The sequence below is a fragment of the Colletotrichum godetiae genome (genome assembly GCF_030913485.1).
Source record: "Colletotrichum godetiae strain CBS 193.32 chromosome Unknown BDP55scaffold_4, whole genome shotgun sequence".
Taxonomy (NCBI): Eukaryota; Fungi; Ascomycota; class Sordariomycetes; order Glomerellales; family Glomerellaceae; genus Colletotrichum; species Colletotrichum godetiae.
Window position 1 is genome coordinate 1,303,093 of NW_026851252.1, and position 19,357 is coordinate 1,322,449.

At 54.5% G+C, this 19,357-nt stretch overlaps 9 protein-coding genes across 9 annotated transcripts; 4 read left to right on the forward strand and 5 right to left on the reverse strand.

The window, feature by feature from the left end:
* Positions 1-209: 209 nt before the first annotated feature.
* Positions 210-1,454, forward strand: BDP55DRAFT_690382 (cysteine synthase; the record flags this gene model as incomplete). The annotated part of the gene is made up of 2 exons (XM_060576852.1): positions 210-327; positions 457-1,454. 2 exons carry the CDS (start codon positions 210-212, stop codon positions 1,452-1,454), a joined length of 1,116 nt encoding a protein of 371 aa, XP_060435206.1.
* Positions 1,455-1,702: 248 nt separating this feature from the next.
* BDP55DRAFT_542566 (uncharacterized protein) lies at positions 1,703-2,960 on the reverse strand (the record flags this gene model as incomplete). Its single annotated transcript, XM_060568323.1, has 2 exons — positions 1,703-2,763; positions 2,840-2,960. 2 exons carry the CDS (start codon positions 2,958-2,960, stop codon positions 1,703-1,705), a joined length of 1,182 nt encoding a protein of 393 aa, XP_060435207.1.
* Positions 2,961-3,271: 311 nt separating this feature from the next.
* On the forward strand, positions 3,272-3,998 carry BDP55DRAFT_542347 (ribosomal protein L19; the record flags this gene model as incomplete). The annotated part of the gene is made up of 2 exons (XM_060568308.1): positions 3,272-3,437; positions 3,502-3,998. 2 exons carry the CDS (start codon positions 3,272-3,274, stop codon positions 3,996-3,998), a joined length of 663 nt encoding a protein of 220 aa, XP_060435208.1.
* A 615-nt stretch (positions 3,999-4,613) lies between these two features.
* Positions 4,614-7,514, reverse strand: BDP55DRAFT_627169 (trk family potassium uptake protein; the record flags this gene model as incomplete). Its single annotated transcript, XM_060571718.1, has 3 exons — positions 4,614-5,561; positions 5,612-7,383; positions 7,415-7,514. 3 exons carry the CDS (start codon positions 7,512-7,514, stop codon positions 4,614-4,616), a joined length of 2,820 nt encoding a protein of 939 aa, XP_060435209.1.
* Positions 7,515-10,461: 2,947 nt separating this feature from the next.
* BDP55DRAFT_266757 (uncharacterized protein) lies at positions 10,462-10,953 on the forward strand. Its single transcript, XM_060566378.1, has one exon. The coding sequence runs from the start codon at positions 10,622-10,624 to the stop codon at positions 10,898-10,900; it is 279 nt and encodes a 92-aa protein (XP_060435210.1). The 5' UTR covers positions 10,462-10,621; the 3' UTR covers positions 10,901-10,953.
* Positions 10,954-11,842: 889 nt separating this feature from the next.
* BDP55DRAFT_647297 (DNA repair helicase rad25) lies at positions 11,843-14,708 on the reverse strand. The gene has a single exon (XM_060573766.1). It carries the CDS (start codon positions 14,587-14,589, stop codon positions 12,121-12,123), a length of 2,469 nt encoding a protein of 822 aa, XP_060435211.1. The 5' UTR covers positions 14,590-14,708; the 3' UTR covers positions 11,843-12,120.
* Positions 14,709-14,886: 178 nt separating this feature from the next.
* On the forward strand, positions 14,887-15,628 carry BDP55DRAFT_647300 (CHY zinc finger protein). Its single transcript, XM_060573767.1, has 3 exons — positions 14,887-15,068; positions 15,122-15,165; positions 15,224-15,628. The coding sequence occupies exons 1-3, from the start codon at positions 15,064-15,066 to the stop codon at positions 15,541-15,543; spliced, it is 369 nt and encodes a 122-aa protein (XP_060435212.1). The 5' UTR covers positions 14,887-15,063; the 3' UTR covers positions 15,544-15,628.
* BDP55DRAFT_266764 (proteasome A-type and B-type) lies at positions 15,587-17,005 on the reverse strand. Its single transcript, XM_060566379.1, has 5 exons — positions 16,727-17,005; positions 16,655-16,661; positions 16,543-16,595; positions 16,100-16,487; positions 15,587-16,042 (listed from the first exon to the last, which is right to left on the reverse strand). Exons 1-5 carry the CDS (start codon positions 16,755-16,757, stop codon positions 15,709-15,711), a joined length of 813 nt encoding a protein of 270 aa, XP_060435213.1. The 5' UTR covers positions 16,758-17,005; the 3' UTR covers positions 15,587-15,708.
* Positions 17,006-17,450: 445 nt separating this feature from the next.
* BDP55DRAFT_541907 (uncharacterized protein) lies at positions 17,451-19,103 on the reverse strand (the record flags this gene model as incomplete). Its single annotated transcript, XM_060568261.1, has 4 exons — positions 17,451-18,224; positions 18,281-18,427; positions 18,480-18,977; positions 19,044-19,103. The coding sequence occupies 4 exons, from the start codon at positions 19,101-19,103 to the stop codon at positions 17,451-17,453; spliced, it is 1,479 nt and encodes a 492-aa protein (XP_060435214.1).
* Between the last annotated feature and the right edge of the window lie 254 nt (positions 19,104-19,357).

Genomic DNA, 19,357 nt, shown 5'->3' on the forward strand with positions numbered 1-19,357 from the left:
AAAAGCTGAACCCAATTGAAGAAAACACCCCCACCACTACTGCGGATGCTTGCAAGCTTAGAAAGCCGAATGCCGGAGGCCCGTTTCTTCAGCGACTTCGACTCAATTGCTTGAGCTTTCTTTCCCGCTACACACCACGCAACACGGCCAACAGACTAAAGTGAACATTTGAGCTTTTCCTCAAGCTACCGCAGAAGAAAAAGCCCAACATGAGCCGCATCGCCGTGCGTCGCTTCGCGACGACGGCCGTCCGCGCCATTGACCCGCCCTCCGCTTACTCCCTCAACCTCTCCCGCGCGCAAGGAGTCGTAAAGGGCCTCACCGGCGGTATGTTTTCCTCCCCTCCACCTCCCGCACCCCTCAAATTCAGACCTCACACGAGGGGGACAGAGCGATGGCCGGAGACCCATCTGTATCTAACACAGTCCACTAACGTTGGAATTTTCCCCTAAACAGCAATCGGCAACACCCCGCTCATCCGCCTCAACCGCCTCTCCGCCGAAACAGGCTGCGAAGTCCTCGGCAAAGCAGAATTCATGAACCCAGGCGGCTCCGTCAAAGACCGCGCGGCCCTCTACGTCGTCAAAGACGCCGAGGAGCGTGGGCTCCTGAAGCCCGGCGGCACCGTCGTCGAGGGCACCGCCGGCAACACGGGCATCGGCTTGGCCCACGTGTGCCGCTCAAAGGGATACAAGCTCGTCATTTACATGCCCAACACGCAATCCCAGGGCAAGATCGATCTGCTGCGGCTGCTGGGCGCCGAGGTGTACCCCGTGCCCGCGGTGGCGTTTGAGAATCCGGAGAATTATAACCACCAGGCGCGCCGCCATGCCGAGAGGCTGGAGAATGCGGTGTGGACGAATCAGTTTGACAACATCGCGAACCGGAGGGCGCATATCGAGACTACGGGCCCGGAGATCTGGGAGCAGACGCAGGGGAAGATTGATGCGTTTACGTGTGCCACGGGGACGGCTGGTACTCTGGCCGGAACGACGCGCTACCTTAAAGACGTATCCAACGGCCGCGTCAAGTCCTTCCTCGCCGACCCCCCGGGTAGCGTCCTCCACTCGTACGTGTCCTCGGGCGGACAGCTCGTCGAGCGAAGCGGGTCCAGCATCACCGAGGGGATCGGCCAGGGCCGCATCACGGACAACTTGCAGCCCGACATCGGCCTCGTCGACGGGTCGCTCACGATTGCCGACGAGAAGAGCATAGAGATGGTGTACCGCTGCCTCGACGAGGAAGGGCTGTACTTGGGCGCCAGCTCGGCTCTGAATGTTGTCGCTGCCAAGGAGGTGGCGGAGAAGCTCGGCAAGGGGAACACGGTCGTGACAATTCTGTGCGATGGCGCGTATCGGTATGCTGAGCGATTATTTTCGCGCAAGTGGCTTGAGGAGAAGAAGCTTTTGGGGGCGATACCGAAGCATTTGGAAAAGTACATTGTTTTGCCTTGAGCAATGAACATAGCCATGTTGGTTTTTGTGTAGAGCGGACCTTATCTTTTGGTCGTGGTTCTGTGCGTATTGTGTTGTATACATAGATAATTTTACATATCAGCTGTACATAGCCCCTTTTTGGAGCCTCTGATTCTTCCCCCCTGTGGTCATCTCACCACCTCCCCCTTCCAGTCATCTTTCTCATGCCATGCTATTATCACACATCTCTACCTCCAGTCCATGCGTTCATCCCCTACATCATCCCCTTACTCAGACCCAAAAAGCGCATTGTACGTCTTGAGCCCACGCTCAGCAGGGAACGTCTGGTTCTCCGCAACATCCTTCACCTCGGGTCCCAACGCCGCCGCGATGGCATTCAACCGATCCGCGAGCGGCTTCTCCACCACGCGCGCCGCCAAGAACAGGCCGTGCAGGATCGGGCTCGCGTACGAGAGGTACTGCGTCCGGCTGTGCACGAGGTACGCGACGCCATCCACGCGGTCGGCGTACGCCTCGGCCGGGTGAAGCTGCAGCAGGCCTTTGCCCGCGGGCCACCGCTCGACGAGCTTCTTGGCCAGCCGGCCGACTTTGCCGTCCACGTCCTTGCTATCATTGTGCTTGACGGCCAGCACCGCCGACAGGTGCAGCGCGGCGCCGAGGATCTGCGGGTCGTTGTAGAGGGCGAAGCGCTCCTGCTCGGTGACGCCGCCCTCCTGGGTGGCCAGCTGTCTCTTCCTGAGCTTGCGGGCGTTGGGCGCGTGGCCCTTGTCCTCGAGCATCTCGAGCACAATCTCGCTCCACCGCAGCGCCTGCTTCGTCTTCTCCTGGTCCCACTCGCTCTCAATGGCGCGCATCTGCACAAAGTGCAGCACCTCGTTGACCTTTTCCGAGTTATCCAGCTTCATCCCCGTCTTGCGGACCTGTCTCGCCGCCTCGATAATGGTGTAAATCTGCCCCTGCTGGCCGGCGATGCGAATCATCTTGGCAAAGTCCGTTTGGCTGTAGTGACGCCCCGCGGTGCGCATGCCCGAGAGCAGACGGCCAAAGTTGTTCCAGTCCTGCGGGGTCTCCATGGCGCGGAGGGCCTTCCAGGTGATGTCGCGCGAAGGAGGGAGGGCCTCCTCGTTGATGTGGTTGAAGCGGTGCTCGAGGCCGTCGATCTCGAGGTATACGGGGTCATTTTTGAGGCGGTGCTTGAGCTTCTCGGAGAAGACGCGCTTGCGCTGGTGGATGGGGAGGTGGTAGGGGAGGATGATGTTTGTCTGGATCTCCTCGAGGATCGGGCCGAGGCCGGGCGTCGTGGTCTTGTCGAAGAGGACTTGGGGGTCTGCGAAAGGGAAACACTTGTCAGTCCGAAACCCATTTTCAGAAAATGAATGCGAGATATATATCAAAAGACATACTTTGACGAGCAGGCGTCTGACCAAAGGACCGCTGCTGCTGCTGCTGTGCCATGCACGCCGGCTGATCCCACACCGAGGCCTTGGCGCCCCTAAGGGCCCTTCCCATTAATATCCTCGACATGATGGGCGAAATGTATGTGTGGTGTATAAGCTTGTCGAAGGACTTCCTTCAACCGTTGTCGGCGAAAAGGGAGCTACTCGGAAGTGGCCTGCAGCCTGAGCAGGGTAGCCACCCAAAATTTTGGATCGAAGGACTTCCCGGCCCGCGGCTCCGCATCATTGATGCACCGAGCCAATCACAGCCCGCAATTCGCACCTCGACGCCTCTGAACTTTTTGAACCCTTTGACCTTTCCTCTCTCTGTATGTCGTCGTTCGAGGAGCTGTAGCTGTTGCATCGTCCCATCGCGAGACAACACAAACACCAACCACGATGAACGCCACAAGTCTCTTGCGGCCGATGGGCTGCTTGAAGACGGCACTCCGCCAGACGCGGCACCAAAGACTCCTCGCCCGCTCCATGGCCACCGCCGCGACCTCCGAGCCCCCATCATCCACACCCTCCCCGGCGTCGACGCCCTCAGTGAAGCCATCCTACTGTAAGCCAACATCTCCAACACATCGCAACATACACCTTCGAAGCTAACATAACCCCCCTCACAGACGGCCCCCGCGACAAACCAACCTTTGCAGTCTACCCCTCCCCCCCTTCAATCCGTCAAACCCCCCACAAGAACCCCCTCCCCTCCCTCGACGCCGCCCAACGCACAACCCTCGACCCGACCGGCGCCCGCACCCGTCTCTTCGACCCAGCCCGCCCCGACGCCGCAAAAGTAGGCGACGTCCTCATGGTCACGACCAAATCGGGCGAGCCCTTCTCGGGTGTCTGCATGTCCATCCGCCGCCGCGGCGTCGACACGGGCATCCTCCTGCGCGGCCAGCTCATGAAGGTCGGTGTCGAGATGTGGTACAAGATTTACTCCCCGACCGTCATTGGCATCGACATTGTCTGGCGCCGCCCCAAGCGCGCGCGCCGCGCGAGGTTGACGTACCTGCGCAAGCCCAAGCACGATATGGGTAACGTCGATCACCTGGTCTTTGCTTGGAAGAAGGAGAGGTATGGTACGCGCAGCAAGGGCAGGGCCGGTTCGAGGTTTTGAGGGGAGATAGGGGTAGAATGTTCTTCTCTTCGGGGCTTTTTGTCTGAAAGATACGGATGAGACACTGATTAGAGAGGGCGCGTTTGATGCGAGAGTAAGGCTGTATGTTGGTGGTATGTACGATTAGAAAAAAATGGGCGAGCTGTACAACATTGGCCTGTGTAGAGTCGTGTACATGAACAAAATCACTTCAGATATTAGAGGCGGTGATGGCTATGGAAATCATGCCAAGTGATTGAGGGGTAGGTTAACAGGCCACAACGACTACATGCTCAACAGAAGTGTCGAATGGATCAGATTACAGTATAAATCTAACAAGCTGGTTGGCACTCAGCAGATAGCCATATCAAAGTTGAAACGTGCATAGTGTTCATCAGTCGTCATAAGTGTACACTATCATAAGAATGTACAGTGAGAACAAACGCCAAAATCAAAAGTCTGTCCGCGGCCTAAGCCATCTAGTCCGCCTTGGTTTTATAGAAACGATTGCATACCGCGCCAGAAAAAAAAAACATGTTCCCACCCTGATTACTCCATAGTACAAACTCCTTGCAATGTATGCTCCTTTGCCATTTGTCACAAAGGTTAACCCGCGGTTCTCCATTGCGGCAGCTTCTAGCGTGCCGGTGTAGTTAGTACTCTCCGTGCAGGCGCTGTGATCACGTCGCTATCGGTGTCTGTAGTCTCATCATCGACGGGCTCCGTATTGCGCCTCCTCATATCCGCGGCCATGGGTGGACGCTCGTCGACTCCAAACGATCTGCTACGTCTGGACAAATCGGTGAGGCTGTCCTCGTGTGGGATCATGGGGCCAGGATGAAGGAACTGGGTGATGATGTTTCCTTGACCCCTGTTCGTGCTCATCCTTCTCGACCTCAGGTTGGACCTCGTGGCGCTGAGCGCAGTTCCCGTCGATGCGGCAGTAGCAGACCGAACCAGAACTGGCTGCGCCTCGGCGGCTTCCTTTTCGAATCGAGATTCGCTTGGCAAGAGAACAGCGCGATCCAAGCCGTAGGGAAGACCACGATGGCGTCCACGAATTTGCATCGCAATCATGATGAGCTTGCCTCCAGTAGTAAATTGAGAGCAGAGAGAGGCGTTCACGCCGGTATAACCCAGACTCAGCCCGACCGTACCGTATGCACTTACGATCTCGAATAAGACCGAGTAGACGTCGAAATCCTTGTTTTGAATCCTCTTGCCTTCCGTGATGGCCAGAATGAAGAGTCCCAAGAAGACGTACCACAAATCGAAAGAAAGTTGGCGACGCAAATGGGTACCGACGTATGACCAGGCGCTGTTCTCGTTGGTGCCTTCCATGTCCTCGTCGGGGCTGTGGTAAACACCCAAGGATCTCTCTTCGTACACGTTGGTGCGACGGATTGAGATGGCGATCGGGAAGACGGAGATATACATCATAATCATATACGACACTTGCACAGCGGGATGCAGCAGCGCAATGTTGACAACCGAGAAACCAGCAGTTCTGGTCGATGCAGCCTGGAAGATACCGTCCACAATGCGAACGTGTACCGGCAAGTGGCTCACGGCGTTATCGTTCAGCTACGAACATCGTTAGCGTAGATCGGTCACAGATGTCGAGAACAACTTACATCCAGCAGGACGAAAAACAATAGGTCGAGAACGTTGAGGCCGATGAGAATGATGAATAGCCACCAAGTAGCGCCCGCCGGGAAAAGTAGAGTGAAGCATCGACGCGGGTGGTCCAATAAGAAGCGTAATTCCTCCCATAGTCCAGTACGTTTTGGCACGATCTTACTCAGAATCCAAATGACGACTCGAAGCATGATGGGGAAGCCAGTGTTGCCAATAATGATTAGGAAAGACATGATTAACAGGATGAACGAGGCATCGTTGAACGAGTTCATGCTGTCAGGCGTAAGAGTGAGTCCCAAATCGTTAAAGGCCGAGTTTGCTGTGAAGATTCCCCACCAGGCCTTGCTGACACCCGAACCCTCCACGATGGCGGCGTATTTGGAATTGGAGCTTGTGTAAATCCATGGGAGGAAGCAGGTGATGGCGAAGAGCGAGAAGCCCCAGAAGTAGCAGAGCAAGATGACGGCTAGTGTCCTCAGAGACCGGTATTCGATACCACCCAATTCCTCGCGTTGCTCAATGGTCAAGCCTGGGAAGGCCGAGTTGCGTCCCATTGTAGGCGTGAAACTCAGGTACGGCATGTCCTCGACCTTTTCGCGGGTCAATGCAGTCCTGATGGTGTCGAATGTCTTGCTCCTGACTCTCGCAAGTGGGTTTTCAGAGGTGCTGCCCTCGCCGTTGTCGCTGCTGCCACCCTTGAAGAACTTCTTGGGCTTGCGAAGCGAGAAGGGAAAGATGGTTCTACCAATCACCTCGGCTTCATCCGCGATCCCGTCCTTGACCGTTCTCTCGGTATCCCTGGGTCGCTCGGGCTCCTCGATCTTGATCGTTTGTGGGCGGTGAACATTGTTGCCGATACCATCCGACAAGTTGTTCGCTCCGCCGTTAACGTGGATATGCGGAATACTGCCGTCTCCCTCGTCTTCGGGTTCCGGTGCCGCATCGTCCTCGACTCGCTTGGGCTTCATGCCCCTCTCCGCGTCTCTGGGGTTCGGAATTCGTAGTGTCTCATCGGGCCCGGCCCGTTGGCGCTCAAGAATGGCAAAATGAGCGGGCGAGTGCGGTGATGGGAGCTTGACTTCCGGTTCCGTGCCGTCGCTTCGGAATACATGCTGGGCAAACGTGATTCGACCTTGGGTGATATCCGTTCCGGTTTCCTCTTGCGTTTCGGGTGCTCTAGCTGGCGACTGTTCTCCAGAGTGGTGTGCCGGTGTGTTGGGGACGGGAACAAAACCGTTGCTTCCCGGCGAGATGCGACCATCCTCGTCCTCCTTCATGTCGAGTAGGATACCATCATTGGTCATTCTCGAGCGGTGTCCATTCGTGTGCATGACCTTAATATTGCGCACGCTCAAGCGGCCCCTCTCAGCCTGGTTCAAGTCATCCCTCGCGCGGGACTTTGATTTGGATATGGTGTTTCTGCGTTGTTGCCGAGCCTCGCGGACGACTCCTTGAAAACGCTTCTCGAACCAGTACAGTCGGAGGAACACAACAGAAGAGTGAATGGTGATGGGGTTCGAGGTCATGGTAAAGAAGTAGAGACATGCTTGCTGAAAGGTGTTGAGCAGGTTGACGTCGACTGTGTTGAGACCGGCTTGGGTGTTGGCGCCACTTGCGAAGTAGAGGGCGTCAATGTAGGCCAACTGGCCGCCGGCGGAGGCAAAGATGAGGATGGAGCCCAGAATGGTGAGACTGACAATCCAAAAGTCTGAGGTGGGGAACGCGGTGCGCAGATTAGTGCTGTGCGCAGCGCAAGGCCTTGTGGGCACTGAGAATGGTAGTTGGGATGGTGAACTTACAGTGAGCCGAGATGAAGTTGAAGTGAGGCTTCTTGGATATAAAAGAAGGCTTGGCTGCCCGGAGCTGGGCGAGCAGCCAGCCCTGCGCGGTTTCGAGCATTTCTCTCGGATCGCAAAAGTAGCTTTGTTGGTGTTGTTGATGTAATGGAGGAAATTCTCCTCCGGTTTAGAACCAGAGCAGATAAGACATCGGCCTTTGGGGGGAATAGGTATAAGGGAGATGGTGCAGTGAGAATGGGCGAAATGGTCCAGGCCTTGGCAGCGTGGCTGTGGCTGTGAAGCTTTCTAGTCTAACCGTCCTGGTGTAGAGGTCGAGGATTGGATGACGGCTAAGCTGGAATTCATGACGATCAATTGGTACAGCGGAGGGTGGATGAAGTAGCAGGAGCCGGGCGTAGCAGGTGTGACATCAGTTCTGGTCGTCTGTTATTGTTGCAGGGCAGGTAGGTTTTGTCGGAGGGCGCAATGGGGGAAAAAAACAGGATGGAGAAAGAAGAGTCGAAGTATCCTCGTCTACCTGTATGTCTCTGTGGGTAGGTGATGAGCGGTAACGTGTGGTAAGGTATGGCCTTGATCGGACGGGCTTGGATGAAATGAGATCAAACTTGGTGCTGCAAGTGTCGCAGGTGCAGCCCAGCAGAATGCAGATTGGATTGCAGATGCCGAACGCCAATAAGCCCTGGGAGCAAGCACCACTACCGCTCAAGGGTGGCTCAACTCTTGGCTCTTCACAAGGAAGAAGCAACCTGAGCTGCCGGGCGACTGTTCGTAATGACAAAGGCGAGAGCAAGAGATGGGAAAGAAATGCCAGAACGGATTAATGTACCAGGTAGGCGAATATTTGTGCTCTCCCACCCCACGGGCCAGGACCAGACGAAACGAAGGCGTCAATCCAATTTTTCCTCTCTGTTATTTTTTTTTTTAATTAGAAAAGGGAGGCAAGCAAGCCCGTTCGTTCGTTCGGCGTGCGGGCGCGTCGGGGGGGGGTAAGCTCTGGACGCTTGCCCTGGAACTCTGGAGACTGGAGACTGAGAGTGTGAGGTGTGGAGTTGACAGTTGACCGCAAAGAGGTCCTTGTGGTAAGTAATCCAACCGCGGTGCATCCAGTAGCATCCACATCTGTCTGCAATGTCCACTCTTATCCTTGCCCGTAGAACTGGAGACGCCTAACCGTTCCGTCAGCACTTTCAACATTGGACTGGCACCACTGGAGCCTGGAAGGCGCATCGAAGTTGACGGCTTGACGGCGATGCAGTCCCTTTCCTTGCGGTGCCTGGGGGCAATACCAAGCTAAGCTTTTCCTGGCACTGGCAAGTAGCTATGGCCCCACTGTGGATGGAACAGGAAAGATACATCTCAGATGTACCGCACTCCATCGCCAATGCACCTCAGACGAAAACGATGGAGTGGGCTATGGAAGGAGGGAGCCGTCTTCCTTTCCTCGAGAATCGAGATTACAACGGGCAGCACCGAACCTCACCGCACCTCACCTTAAAAGTCAGAACATACGGTATCATCATCGGGAGCACCGCGGATGCGGCTGCAGTCACCTCACGTCAGTCATATCAGGGCTGATCACCTCACACTGCCTGCACGACCTTGCCTCTTGCATCCAATACCTTCCATCCAGACGAGTAGACCATTGGACAGCCGATCGCACCAAAGACACCCCCCCCCCCCCCCCCTGTGGCAGCAGATGGCTGCAGCATCATGTCGAAAACTTGTCGGAATGATCGCCAATCATCTGCGCACATCATTCATGTGCTGCTATCTTTATGCGACACCCAGCATCGGTTTCCGCCCGCTCAAGTCTTGGTCCTTGAGAATTCCATGGGTCACTTACTGCTTGGAAGTTGGGACACCTTATGTACGGCACGCCGCCTGTAACCTCGACACACGTCGGTCTGCTCCGATCTCCAATATCGGTCTTCCTTAACGTGGCACCAAACACTTAGCCTACCATCCTAATGGTTACGCAAGGTGAGATTGGTTGCAACTCGCGAGATCTGTTTCGTGGCGTGCCATTCCAAGACACGCCAGAACAAAATCCCCTAAAATCCCCCAACCAAGCTGGCGGAGTGCCAAGTAACTTTAATTCCATGGTGGGTCAGTAACATGTCGCCCGTCCATCCAAGCAGAGCACTCGCACGCTTGCTGTTTACCCCCAAAGAAGCAACACCACCAGCTGCATCGTGACAGGGGCACCACGTCCTACCCTCCCTCCCACGCCGGCCTGTGATGCACTGCATCGCTCTAGTACGTCATTTCGTGCCAGCGCATCTCTTACGCTCCTTTGCTGCATCTCATGGTTTTCTCCGAGAATGCCCCATCCCTGGTGTTCCTGACTGACCATCTTCTCAGCAGCAGTGAGCACAGCACTAACATGTGAGCATATACCTCAATACACCACCTAACGCACTAGCCAAGACATTACAACACGTTTAATGTATAGGTACTGCACTGGCAGTACTACCATGCACCTAAGACACAGCCTAGGTATCCCACACGATTGGCGTCCCCCAACTGGTCTTTTCTACGAACTCTCCCTACAGGCGTACGAAGTACACATATACCAAAGTCAAAGGCGTCCGTAACTCACATCAGCGCCGCGGGCCCGGGGGTTTATTGTCCTGCGAGCAAGCTTGTAGCATGTTTTCGACCGCCTCACAATCAGCAAGAAACTGGCTAAGCTCCCGGGCGCGCGCACCTTCAATATCCCCGTGGTCACAACACCGCCGACGAATAATGCCTTCTACCCCTATACATTGAAACGGCGTGGCACTCCGTCTCCAACAAGACATCCCGGCCGAGAAGACCTTCAGTCCGACCAAGCTTGAAGCTTCCGGTGAGTAGTACCCTGCCATCCAACCCCTACCAGAAACACTCATCCGCTGCCCATGGCTATGGTAATGTTATCAAGCAGGTGCCATTTGCACGCCACGGCGGCCTGTGAAACCCATCGGCGTCCCCAGGAGCACATCCCTCATCCTGTTGCCCATTGACCCTTTTTTAGGCGCAACATATCTCTTACAACGGGGGCCTTTCAGTCGTCAGCACTGCCCAACCGACGATCTTTGGATGCCTGCCTGGGGAACCCGTACGTCCCGTTCGTCGACTCTGGAGGTAGAGTCGCCCTAAAGGAAAAGTTGACCAACAGCTCAACGACACTGGCTTACCCTTTGCCGATAAGGAACTCATGGAAACGCAATGCACCTCCAGCACGGCATTGTGTCATTCTCGTTGTCAATCACAACCCCAGCCCGCGGACTACCGGTCGTTTCTTCCGTCCGTCACATAGACCAAGTGTCAAGTCCAAGCATACCATCCGCCGAGGAGACTACCTACAGGCTACCGATAACCAACTGCCATTTGCCAAGCCTTCTCTGTAATACCAGTCATTTCTCACTCTTACCACCGACACGAGGTCGTCGCCAGCATATTCCACCACCATCCTCCTCTCTTTGTTCACCGCCATGCCGTCAATAATGTTGTACACCTTTTCCGGCGTAGCGAACCCTGTATGCGATTTGTGAGATGGCAACGGTACGGATACATGGGACGCTCATCTCCCAGTCTGGACGCCAAGTATCCCATCGGGCCTCCAGTACGAATACCCCAGCCGCGCGGAACAATGCCCAGATCTGCCAGATAGGCAACGCAAGATGATGGCAAATGCAGCAATCCGACTCAACCCGCTGTCTGCCAAGATCACATCCATTTGCTTCTGATTCATTCGCCCATGCCGCCCACGTGAAGGAATGGTAGGTTCTGATCGAAATGCCGTATTCATTCGCATAGACTGGTCTAGAAGCATTATGACACAATGTTGATGTTGTTACGCCTCTATTCCCCCTGTCTTCGACTACAAACGGTCGAAAGGGGCAGCATCTTGGCGACTCGAGTCCTTGACGGCTCATTCTCCCCTTCTCTATCCCGCTGCAACTGAATAACATTTTGATATCGTAAAGATACCCGGAAATGACGCTCACCAAAAATAGCCATGCACCCTGGAAATCCAACCCCCAATCTTGTTTTACGAAACATTCTCGACCGCTACAACCACAACTAACTGAATGCTGCGTTTGTCATGTTCTTTGCTTCTTCTTTGCCATCCTGCCATTATCGACTCCTTGATGAAACTTGAAGATTACCAATATTATCATCTCGGCTATATTGAGAGAGGGAGCAAGGGAAAAGAAAATGAAGAGGAAGGTCGCTTGTTGGACTCGAATCCACAAACTACAGCTCGGTAGATTTGCACCTCAGGATTAGGGTTATAACCATCTTAAGCTTCTGGGCAAGAGTCCCTTTTACTGCTGGCGACAACAGATGAAAGTGAACCAGGTTACGGAGCCCATGACACAGGCAACCGACATTACCTGCGTTTTCAGCAAAGACAATACTCGCGAGCTTTGCTTGAGATAGGTAAGTGTCAGACCAACAGCTGTAGGCTGGTCATAAAAGCACAAGCCAAAGACTAGCATTGGGGCAGTTTCTTAATAGTGAGTCTCAATAAGAGTATTGTTGTATCGTGTGCAGATCTATCTGATCTTTTCACCACAACCAGTCTTACGCCTCCACGGCGTGTATGAGTGTGTCTATAATACAATGAAGTAGATTCGAATGCGCCGTTTGCCTTTCCCAATAGCCAGAAGAAAGGCCCATCTCCGCCCTGCCAGACGCCGTAACCCGTTTATGATTGCAATTTATCGCTTGGCCTTCTCTCTCTGGATCTTCTTGAAGAAGGCACTGCTCTCTCCCTTTGCCTTCTTGAGCTTGACTCTCTTGTTTTGCTCCATATACGCCATGTCCTGTCCACCCGATAGATCGCCCAACAGACCAGCCGTCCTCCTCGCGGCAGCTTTCTTCTTGCCCCTCGCCGGCGCGCGGCCCATCGTGCCGCTGTGGAACAGGTCATCAATGACCTCGTCTTCGCCGCCAGCCTCGTTCTCAATGAGGACCTTTTGCAAGAGCTCTCGTCTCTCGCTCGCCGCGGCGTAGGCAAGACCGGGAGTCTTTTCAATGTTGGCGAGCTGCGTGATGACCTTGAAGGCGTATCCCTGATCAACGAGGAACGCCTGTCTCTTGGAAGAGTAGTACATCTCCTGGGTATCCTTTGACACCAAGGAATAGAAGAAGGCATTGAAACCCTCGTCGTTCCTCCTCTTGGCTCGCAAGATACGACCAAGTCGTTGCGCCTCTTGACGACGGGAACCGTAGTGTGACGAGATCTGGATGAGACAGGTAGCCTCCGGAAGGTCGAGAGACGTGTCGCCAATCTTTGACAAGAAGAGCGTGTTGACTTGAGGGTTGTGCTGGAAGTTTTGCAGAATGTTCATTCGCTCTGCCTGTCCAGTGCCGCCGAAAATGTAGGCCTTTTCCAGCTTCTCAGCATATGTCTTTAAAGCATAGACGTTATCCGAAAAGACAATGATCTTGTCGCCTCGAGACTCGTGGTAGTTGATCAGGTACTGAGCGGCTTGGAACTTTCTAGGGTTCATGATGTATAGCAGCGCTCGCTTCCTGGCTGACGCTTTCAGGTACTCGTCGTAGAATTCCGTCGTCATGGGACACCAGACCTCAGCGCATTGAACCTTGGCAATGTGACCTTGTTCACTGAGCTCCATCCAATTCGCCTCGTATAACTTGGGACCAATCAGAAAGTTTAGATCCGAAATCTTATCGTCTTCACGAAGAAGCGTGGCGGTCAAGCCAAGCTTCGAATGCGTCTTGATGGACGACGTGACCTTCCTGAAGATATTAGCGGGGACAACGTGGACTTCGTCCAGAAGCATCAGGCCCCATTCTCGCGTCTGCAAAAAGTCCATCATCTTCTTGGCCTCGTGGGAACGCTCCCTAGTTTGCGTTACCATGGAGTATGTGGTGACAATGATACCGGTGTTACCCGGGAAGATCCTGCCCTTGTTGTCTGACGTGAACGCCTCGATATCCTCGGGCTTGATGTTGGACCACTTGAGGAATTCGTTTCGCCATTGCACGACAGACATGGAACTGGTGCAGAGGACGATGACGCCCTTCTTGACGGTGCAAGCTGCGGTGATACCGACGAGCGTTTTTCCAGCACCGCAAGGAAGGACGATGAGACCGCTCTTGGCTCGTCCGTTACCAAACATCTTGCTCAGACTCTTTTCTTGGTAGGGTCGAATCAAGGTGCCCGGACGCAAGTCGATCTCCAGGTTCGGGTTGGCCTCGTCTCGTCGGAAATCATACTCCTCCAACACCGGATACTCCAGTTCAAGGCACCTCTTCTGAACGGTCTCGACTGCCTCGTCTCCGATCTCAAAGGCATGAGTAATCTCCTGGTCCTCCTCGTCGTCATCGTTCAGTGCCGCGTAGACCTCGCCTTCACTCACTTCACCCTCACGTCCCTTGGCCTTCTGTTCTTCTGCCTGTCGCACACCGGCAGCGTTGGCAGTGCCTGGAATAACCAGAGGGCCCTGTTTCGGAGCCGCTATTGTGGTGATTTCGTCTGTGCCGTGTACTCGCAGAGGCCCGATGACGGAGTCCTTCAGTAGCTTCTGCAGGATGACCGGATCCGTACTTTCGACAAAGTATTTTGTATTCTTGAGTACCAGCTTGACCTTGCCAAAACTTTGTGTGCAGCCCTCAATGAATTTGCGAATGCTGTCGGGCAGAGGCATCTTCAGGAACCGATCGAGAGTGTTGATGATGTCTTGTGGTGACAAGCCCACGGAAACCGCAGCGTACAAGCTGTGTGTCGTGAGGGCATATTCGTGGACGAAGGATGGTCGGGAGATGGGTTCGGCAATGGTGATGAGAAAGTCCTGTGCTTGCTCGGCCAGCGGGTTGAAGCTTTCGAGGAAAATACGTCCTTTCGCAGGGTCGATCCAGAGCGGGCGATTCTGATAGTCCGGCTTCAGCTGAAGGAAGGAGAAGTCGCGCTTCTTCTTGAAGAGTCCAGTCATGGACTCGTGGCCGTTCGCCTTGGGCCTGTCCAGGTAAGCCTCGACGGAAAACTTGTCGACGTTCTTCTCGAGATTCTCGTCTTCCGACTCGCTCATGGGATCCGCTGCCGACTCATTATCGCTGGCGATGCTCCTAGGGGTGGCGCCTCCAGGTGTTGAAGCTACAGAGCCCTTTCCTGCCTTGAAGCTGCCGGTGACGGCCCCTTGAGCCTTCCTCTTCGGTGGCATCGTGACAGGATTGTGGGTTGTTGTAGGTGAGATAAGGAATGGGTGGTTGTGAAAACCTAAGAGATGGATGGATGGATGATGTAGCCTGCAGCCAGGGCATCGGAGAAAGGTAAGCAGCTTTCAGCGGTGTTAAGGTTTCGCAGGCCAAGGGGACGGCCTACAGGGGTGGCACCTTTTGTCACTGGCAGGCAGAGGTATTGTGGTACCTTTAGTGGGGACCACTGTACAGCGACTACGCGGGGTGCAAGGTGTAGGTACTGGGACGGAGGACTTGGGCGACAAATCCAGACCCCGCCAAATTTATCAGCACCGCCAAATCTTTGATAGAAGATTCTCCCCTTTGCCTAAACTAGCCGGCTCACAGCCACGACACGTTCCGTTTGACAGTTGAGAGCGACCCTTACGTTCACCTCTATAGCTTGAGCACCCGCACTCGCAACAAGATCTGTTGCTTAGACCAAGAAGACAGTCATCATGTGGTGAGCCAAACAGAAAACCCACAGCCCCTGACCGACAGCTCACACATCACCAGCAAACACGTTCTCAATGCGCAAGTCGCGATTAGGTCTCCCTGCTGTACGTCGAATTCTTCTGCCTCAACTCAAGCTCGTCCAACTAATGTGATCGCCCTCAGGCAAAAAATGGTTCGACTGCGCCGAGTGCCACCATGAGCAGGAAAAGCACCCCCTGCTCCAGAGCCTCGAAATGGTCTTTGCTTGCAAGAAGTGCAAGAAGTGCTTCCGCAAAGACGCCCAGGAATTCGAAGACGCCGACGAATACTGCCCACACTGCGATAACCACTTCGTCATCGAAGCAAAGACGCCCAAGGCAGCCATTTCCGTCGAGGGCGAGGACGCCCGCAAGGATAGCCGCATGATCAAGGACGAGCGTATCCGCCCAGTCGCCGGACGATCAATATTCGACCCTACCGACGATGCGGACGTGCTGGGCTAAATTAGGGAGGTTAGCTGGGTATCGAGCATCAGTGTGGCAGCAAGCGATTTTATGGACACCGTTTTTGTAGATTTTCCACGGTCTAAAGGTGGTAATACATTGGTATTTGGTCAGATACCCTCATGAGTGTCGTCTATCCGCGAGCCGCAACGCCTAGTCATTCCCTTACTCATCACCGTCACCCGAGCCCGAGCCTCTCGTGAGGATCGCCGCGCTTCCGGTTCCGGGTGTGCGTCCAGTCTTCTTCTTGGCCGCCTCCTCTTGCTTCTCTTGCTCGATGCTCTTGACATGGTTCTCAATCTCCTCTACGGGAAGCATCTCAATCGTCTTGCCCGGTGCCATCAACGCAATTTCAATGTTTTTGGCTCCAGTCTGGACAACCTCGAGAAGAGACTTAATGGCGAGTCGGATGGTAGCCTCTCTGTCCATTTCCTCCTTGTAGTTGCGCTCGAGGAACTCGCGAACGGTCTTGCTGGAACGGCCGATGGCGTTGGCTTTCCTGCGAGGTATTAGTAGGGGTCCATTGCGCCACATATTATGAGGAAGTCGCTCGTACCATGCGGAGAAGATGCCAGAGGGCTCGGTCTGGTAAAGGCGGGGGACCTTGCTGCCGCTGTCGAAGCCGACAATCAAGGTGCTGATGCCAAAGGGACGGACACCACCACTCTGTGTGTACCGTTGCTGAACACCAGCAACGTACTTGGTCATGTACTCGATGGAGGCGGGGTCTTCGACGGTCAGTCTGTGGGACTGTGCCTCTAACCGCGCCTTGTCGACGAGGATGCGAGCATCGGCGTTCAACCCGGCGAACGCCAGGCAGACGTGGGTGTCGAGGAGCTGGATCTTGGAGGGGGTAATTCGGGTATCTTGCAGCTTCATGGCTGATCGCTTTTCGCATCCGAGGACGACGACATCTGTTCCCTTGACGCCGACCGCACACGTTCCTATGCTGATGGTTAGCCGGTTCCGCCCTTGATTGTGGCGGGCAAGCAACATTACCTCTCTTGACAGCTTCGCCAGCGTACTCGACCTGGAAAACGTGTCCATCGGGACTGACGGTGTTAGTTGGGGGTCGTGAATGGTTTCCGGAGCAGGGGCAACCGTGACGAACCTGAAGACTGTTTGCGGGCGTGTGTTAGCTTGGTACAGTGGAGCTGGGGGGCAAGAAGGAGGGGGGCCTTACCGGACAACGCTCTGTCGTATCCTGAAGCCATGGTGACTGACTGATTGAGTGACGGATTATTGGGGATGTGTGTGGTGGTATACGGATTGGCGATATGTTTCGATGTTGCGGGACAATCGCCGTGATTGAAGAGGTGCGGTCGGTGGAGGGTAGATGGAGTAGTGAGGTAAGGTAAGGTCGAGAGAGGCAGGCTGCAGGTCTGACGAAGCTTCGGCGCCTGCTGGCGTGGGAAAGGCTGAAAAGCTCCTGGAGCTCCTGCACGGCCGGGGAAAGTCCGGGTAATGATCACTCAAGCTTGGGGTCTGTGCACTTATCCACAAAGTACCTTATCGCACCTTCCCAGCAACGTCCAGCTTCCTGTGTTTAAATGGGTGAGGTACCTTCTGGACTACATGGAAGTCATCAACGACATTGAACTCAATCACGAACTGCAGACTGGAAAGATTGCATCGTTCTTCTAACATCTCTATATTTAATCAGAGGCCAACCACTCCTGCACACATTTTAGCTTTTCCATCAAAACATTAACAATACATGGCCGGATTTCGGTCTAATAGACTCAGTCTTTACCCTTAGGTCGAAAGTGGAACATCCAGCGCTCTCGAACTTGGTACTCTCAGAAATGCAATGCGCCTGCGCCAACCTATACCTCCCATCGCCGTTTTTCCAAGTCAGTGAAACCCCCAGTCCATCGTCAGGTGGATGGAGCGAATAGCCAGCCCCCTCAAAACCTGGCAATGTCGGCCCATGATCTGCTCTGCAGAACGTTGGCGATATCGTGGCCTTTGGAGGTCAAACGCAACCTAAAGTTCTCGCACCACATGATCTCGAGCTCACCGTCTCTTGAAGACGAGTTGATTTCGCGGTAGAACTCCATGGCCACGGCTAGTGGTGCAACCAACATATCCGGCTGAACTGTCGTCGATAGCGCAAAGTCAAGCGCCCTACAGATCCTTGACGCATACTCCCGCCGCTGTTGGTACCTGGCCAGGTTGATCTGTAGACTGGGAGGCAGATCAGGGTACATGTTGGGGAAGTCCTCAATGACAGGCTGGAATATGGTATGGTGAAGGCACTCAATGCAGCGGTGAAGGAGCAGCAGTGTCATCCAGTGATACAGGAACATGACGGACGACATGCCGTCCTTGAAGGCAAAGTTGTCTGCAAAGGGTAATTGCTGCGCATCTGGATCGTCCGGCTCTTCTATCCAGTACGCATACGGGTGCTCGGCAGTAGGTGCGCGGGCGTACGACTCCCACTCCTCCAGCCTCCGTTCGATTTGCAAGCAGCTCTCCAGCAGTTCCTGGGCCTTTAGCCGACGCTGTAAGGTTGCAGCAAAGGGTGTCGTTCGGTCGACGCGAGAAAAAATGCCAGGCAACCCGGCGATGATGTCAAAGAGCCTGTCGAGAAACGTCTTGGGGTGCTGTTCCCACGGGATGGTGCACCATTCGAACGAAGAAAGGTATGTCGTCTTTCGGTGTAAGAGAGCGAGTATGATCTTGCCACTAGGTCAGCCTTTCGAGTCATTCTCAGGGTCAATGGCGCGTATCTTACAGCATTACACCTATATACCCTGACGAAATAGTGATGAGCTGGAAACTGGCGAAACTGTTCCGGGCCAAGCTTCTTGACGACGTCCATATGCTCCTGTGGGACACTCCAAGGAGTTATGCCGTTGGTTACCAAAAAGGATGGATTTTGCTACAAGCACAGTCAGCATAGGCTCGTCCACAAAGACCATCTAGCATCTAACCTCGAACAAGAACACGCAAAGACCTTCCGGGACCCCATTATCGTTCCCCGATGGTAGCAGACTGACCATGTTCTGCGCATTCAGGTCCATGTTGCCGCCGTTGTCCCATGTCTCCATGTCAACTGGCAAGTATGGCGGTAGGGCCATCCGAAATTTGATTTGGCCTTGCCCTTCGGGTCCCCTGAGGATATTCTGGAACCTGGTGTGCAACGCCGCGATCTGTATCGAGTACACGACACCGTTGTCGGACACGGAAACCAAATCATCCCACGCCGGCATCAACGGTTCTGTCGGTACCAAATGAGGAACTTCGTCTTCCACAGTTTGGCTTCTCCCTGACCTCCTCGAAGAAGACGGCTGCACTTGGCGCGGCGGATGGGACGAGCAGCGGCCAGCGTCGTCTATGGTTGCGGTGATGAAGACCATCTCTCGTTCGTACCCAGCACACTCGCGGCCGCTATCGATACACTTGCGGCAGTGTGGGCGTTCGTTATCGCACTAACCGTTGACACGTCAGCCCGCTGGGTGCGTTTTTGCTGTCGAAACGCATTTTAAAGTGCTTACCTTGACTCTTCGAGCCCTGCATGTCTCGCACCCCTTGTACTTGCCACGGACTCCAACCATCTTGACAACAGGGACCTTTGATGATGAGAGAGGTATTGCAAAAGAAGAATGGCCATAACCGATATCCTCTCGTCAGGTTGAATAGGGAAGAACAAGTACTGGGCCGGTTGATATATATCACATTGGGGAGCCGCAAGGGGGGAAGCAGGCATCTAACGGCCCCCAAGACTGAGAAGAGGGCGCGGATCAGTGAGCTTCTTACGTTGGCCACTGCCGGATGGGCTGTGGGACCCAAGGTAGACGGTTCACTTGGC

Excerpts from the sequence above, each read along its gene's own strand:
- BDP55DRAFT_266757 (XM_060566378.1), top strand. The coding sequence starts at position 10,622 with ATGCACCTCCAGCACGGCATTGTGTCATTCTCGTTGTCAATCACAACC.
- BDP55DRAFT_647297 (XM_060573766.1), bottom strand. The coding sequence starts at position 14,589 with ATGCCACCGAAGAGGAAGGCTCAAGGGGCCGTCACCGGCAGCTTCAAG.
- BDP55DRAFT_647300 (XM_060573767.1), top strand. Across the intron at positions 15,166-15,223 it reads CGCGATTAGGTCTCCCTGCT|GCAAAAAATGGTTCGACTGC; the intron begins GTACGTCGAATT and ends GATCGCCCTCAG.
- BDP55DRAFT_266764 (XM_060566379.1), bottom strand. The coding sequence starts at position 16,757 with ATGGCTTCAGGATACGACAGAGCGTTGTCCG. Across the intron at positions 16,488-16,542 it reads TGGCGAAGCTGTCAAGAGAG|GAACGTGTGCGGTCGGCGTC; the intron begins GTAATGTTGCTT and ends CCATCAGCATAG. Across the intron at positions 16,043-16,099 it reads TCTGGCATCTTCTCCGCATG|GAAAGCCAACGCCATCGGCC; the intron begins GTACGAGCGACT and ends AATACCTCGCAG.